General features: G+C 37.5%; 1 protein-coding gene across 1 annotated transcript; it reads left to right on the top strand.

Moving 5' to 3' along the window:
• The first annotated feature begins 797 nt into the window (after positions 1-797).
• On the top strand, positions 798-1769 carry LOC101958441 (olfactory receptor 6N2). The gene has a single exon (XM_005338836.2). It carries the CDS (start codon positions 798-800, stop codon positions 1767-1769), a length of 972 nt encoding a protein of 323 aa, XP_005338893.2.
• Positions 1770-4428: the final 2659 nt, after the last annotated feature.

Below are 4428 nucleotides of genomic sequence, written 5' to 3'. Positions count from 1 at the left end.
CATCAATAATAGTTGTTTTCCCTTTAAAGACCCTAATCCATCCTCAAATTCCCACCTGAGAATTCCAGCCTGAATTTACCCTCTCCTCTTGAAACATGTTCCTCTTCTTACCTTTAACTAAGTAAGATTCTTCCTATTCTGCCTGAGAGATGGAAATCCAGAAGTCTCTCTGAAAGGCCTCTATTCCATCCATATTGAAATCTGTACAAAGGACAGCACACTCTCCATCTTTACCTCCAGAGATCCAATGGCCATTGACAGAACAGGAGAATAACAGAACAGGAAGATTCCACATTCTCTACAATCTTGATGGTGAATGAATCTTAGGGTCAGAGAGGGCACAAGGGTATATAGTAAGGAATATGTAGAGATATCAGGCTAATTCATAAATTGCTGGGGATTTTATGCCAAAGAGGTTGGCATCAACATATCAACATATGACTTAATCTATATGTGGAAGTAAGGCATGTCACATGCTCAGTCTAGAAAGATCCACAGAGTCAGAGACTTCTCTAATTCTTGGGAATTATGGGAACTCCTGGGAAATTTGGCATATCTATTTCAATTAGGGGAGAAAGATGGCCTTGAATATTCAGTATTCTACTTTTTAAGAAATATAGTGCTTTTCACTGTTTAGAAAGTGAGAGGTAGCCAAGGAGTAAGCAGAAGGGAATATTGAGAGACTGAGCGTCCATAGTGGTTGGCCAGAGATCACTAGATAACCACATAACCCAGGACATCTAAGATCTTCAAACACCCCCCTCCCCTTTCCTTGTCCAGTTGACTCAACTGGTTGAATGGAGAAAGTCAACCGCACATTGGTGACTGAATTTGTTTTCCTGAGATTTTCCAACTCCCCACATCTCCAGGTGCTCTTCTTCTCCCTCTTCCTCCTGGTCTACCTCTTGTCCTTAGTAGGCAATGCGCTCATTGTGCTCCTTGTAGCCCTGGATGGGCGCCTCCACACTCCCATGTACTTCTTCATCTGTAACCTCTCCTTAGTAGAGCTCTGGTACACCACAGTCACTGTGCCCAAGATGCTGGCCAACTTTCTAAGTGTCCAAGGGGTCATCTCAGTTCCCAGCTGCATCACTCAGTATTACTTCTTCTTCTCCTTGGCTGCCACTGAGCTCTTCATCCTCACCACCATGGCCTTTGACCGCTATGCTGCCATTTGTCGCCCTCTCCATTACCCACTGCTGTTCAGTCCCCAAACGTGTGCGACCCTGGCTGGGATCTGCTGGTTTGTGGGATTCCTCTGTCCCATGTTCCCCTCCTTCCTCCTTGCACAAATCTCTTTTTGCACACCAAACCAGATCAACCACTTCTTCTGTGATGCAGATCAGATTTTCCGCCTTTCCTGCACAGACACATATGTCATTCAAGCAGTGGGCTATGCTTTTAGCACTGTCATTGTCCTAGGAGCTCTGGCCTTTACCATGGCTTCCTATGCCCAAATCCTGGCCACAATCTTAGCTATGGCCTCAGCTGCAGCCCGACGCAAAGCCTTCTCTACCTGCACAGCCCACCTCTCTGTAGTAACCATCTACTTTGGTACCCTCATCTTCATGTATGTCCGCCCAGCAGTAAAATATGAGTCAAACATCAACAAGATTGTGGCTATTTTCTACTCAGTCATCACCCCACTTCTCAATCCTCTCATCTATACACTCCGTAACAAGGATGTTAAGGAATCTCTGAAGGTGTTGGTGTCCCGCATCCAAAGAGTCTGCCAGGCAAGCAAGCAGCTCAGTGATGAGGCCACATAAGTAACCAGAAGAAAGCAAAGCTGGACGACTATCCAGAATAAAACCTTCTTTACTCATTTTTTTTGTCATGTAGCCTCTTTAAAAAGTATTAAATTTATTTATTTGCCTTGTATGAGTTATCTGTGGCATATTTTAAGTGAAAAAAAAATCTTCTACAAAGCATACTGTCCATATGCTGCCTGCTCCTTCAATTGGTCAGCTGTTCTTAAGGGGAAAGAAATTGACAATTTCACATTGATATTAGCATAATGAAATGGAAAGGATTTTGTAGTCCTCCCTCAGTTGCTTGCATTAGTGATTCACTAATCAAGAGTTCTGGGGAGGTAATAAAAGAACAATTTTTAAAAAGTAAGTAAAAACAATAAAAAAGTAACAAAAAACAATAAAAGAATTCCCTCAGAAGGGAATTTGACTTAATAACATGACTTAATAACAGTAAAGCAATGAAAAGTGTTGATTCATTTGATTACATTACTCTCCATCAAGCATAATTACAAAGATAAGCCAAAATACTCATTTTTTAACAAAATGCAGTTCTTTCTGGATATAAAGATAAAAGATGCTCATTATCAATTTGTCAAATGATGCACACTGCATGACATAGAAAATAAGAGAACATCTTCTAATTTAATCAAGAAAGATTTTAATTTTTCAGTAGCATCCATAATGGTGACTGCAGGATTTTCAACTACTCACAGTAGCCAAGAGTCAACCAAAGGACCCACCAATAGATAAAGAAAATGTGCTTGGTGTGTATTTATGTGTGTGTGTGTGTGTGTGTGTATGTGTGTGTGTGTGCACATGTGTGTGTATATATAAATAGTATATAATATATTTATACATATACAAATATTATTCAGTCCTTTAAAATCAGAAAGTCCTGTCATTTGGGACAACATTAAGGATGAACCCAGATGACATTATGCTAAGTGAAATATACCAGATAAATACTACATGATCTCATTTATATGAACATAAAAAAGTAAAATTCACAAAAGCACATAGTAGAATAGCAGTTGCCAGGGCCTGAGAGTGGATAGGCAGAAATGGGAAGATGTTGGTCCAAGGATACAAAGTTTCAGTTAGGCAAGATAAATAAATTCTGGAGATCTGCTACACAGGCATTGACTGTAGTTAATAAAAATGTAAATATAAGTAAAAGTTACCAAGAGAGTAAATATTAAATAGTGTAATCACAAAAAAGTATGTGAAGTGATAAATGTTAATTAGCTTCATTTAATCATCTCACAAAGTATACATTTATGTCTCAAAATATAATGTTATAATACATAAATGCAAACAACTTTTATTTGTCAATTCTACCTTTATAAAGCTGAAAAAATAAATTTAAGAGACATTAATTTGAAAGTCTTGATCAGGAATTGCTTATAGCCATTTCAGTCAAAAAGAAAATTTAACTAAACAGTTTGAAATTTTTTAAAACTTGCAAATAAAAGATTTTGTTTTCCTATGTACAGTTACAAATATCATCATATGAGCCTGAACTATTGAAAGATCTGTTTCAAAGTTTTCCAAACTCTGTAGTATGTTTCTTAAAATACTAAACTTTCATTAAAATACTAAACTTCTGAAAGCCAGACTATATCACAGATAAGCACTTGATGTTATATCCTTATTTCTTGACAAAATCTTTTTCTTAATTCAGTGATACAGAGCCCTGCTTATGCTAGCCTTTGATTGACTTCCAGTGCTGTGGGAAACATCTGCATTTCCAGAGCAGGCTGGTATAAAATGCAGTGAGTGACAAGAATGTGGGAGCTTCCTTCCTCACTAATTAACATCAAATGTCTTGTCAGACATCAAGGAACTTCCTCCCAGAAGTGTGAAGCTTTCCTTTTCAACCTTTATTCAGGAAAAAAACTTACCATTTCCAAAACATCAATAGCCATCATTTTTTTAAAATTATAATTCTCTGATAGCATCAACATGAGCAAGGCAAAAAGAAAAGAGCACATTGAGAGATGGCTACAGTTTCACCAGCTGTACACAGAAAAGAAATGTTAAGGTTGATGTTCCTGAATGATCTATTTCCAAATGTTTAAAGAAAATGGCCTACACCAGGATAAATCTCATCTTTAACAACTGAACAGCTACCAGTTGATATTCAGTTCTTACTGATAATCCGTCTCCCCATACCCAGGGTAGGCAGCTTCACTGAAGTACCTCAAAGTCAGGCTTTTTTATTGAGACATCTGGAACAATCTGTGTGTGCTAAGAGAAGGTTGCAATGAGAGCTGGGTGTGGCTCAGTGGTTGAGCGCTGGCCTAGCATGCTTGAAGCCCTGGCTTCCATCTCCAGCATTGCAAAAAGGGAAGTAAATAAATGATTTCAATGAATCAGCAAATCTATGATTTTCAGTGTTCCAGTTTTTTCAGTTTGAGTGATCTTCTCACACACACACACACACACACACACACACCAAAAATTTTTTAAAAATTAAAAATATATATATATATACATATATATATGTATATTATATATATGTATATATATATAAACCATTTTTGTGTGTTTTAAAAATAAACAGACCTGAGGTAATCTTTCAATTTGTCTGGCTTCATGTTTCTATTCAAAAGAATCTTTCCACACTACACTGTGATATTTGTATGTCTTTACCTATTTGTTAATATAAGTGAAA

Source organism: Ictidomys tridecemlineatus, chromosome 8 (assembly GCF_052094955.1).
Source record: "Ictidomys tridecemlineatus isolate mIctTri1 chromosome 8, mIctTri1.hap1, whole genome shotgun sequence".
In the NCBI taxonomy this organism is placed as follows: Eukaryota; Metazoa; Chordata; class Mammalia; order Rodentia; family Sciuridae; genus Ictidomys; species Ictidomys tridecemlineatus.
This window is presented reverse-complemented; position numbering and strand designations above follow the sequence as displayed.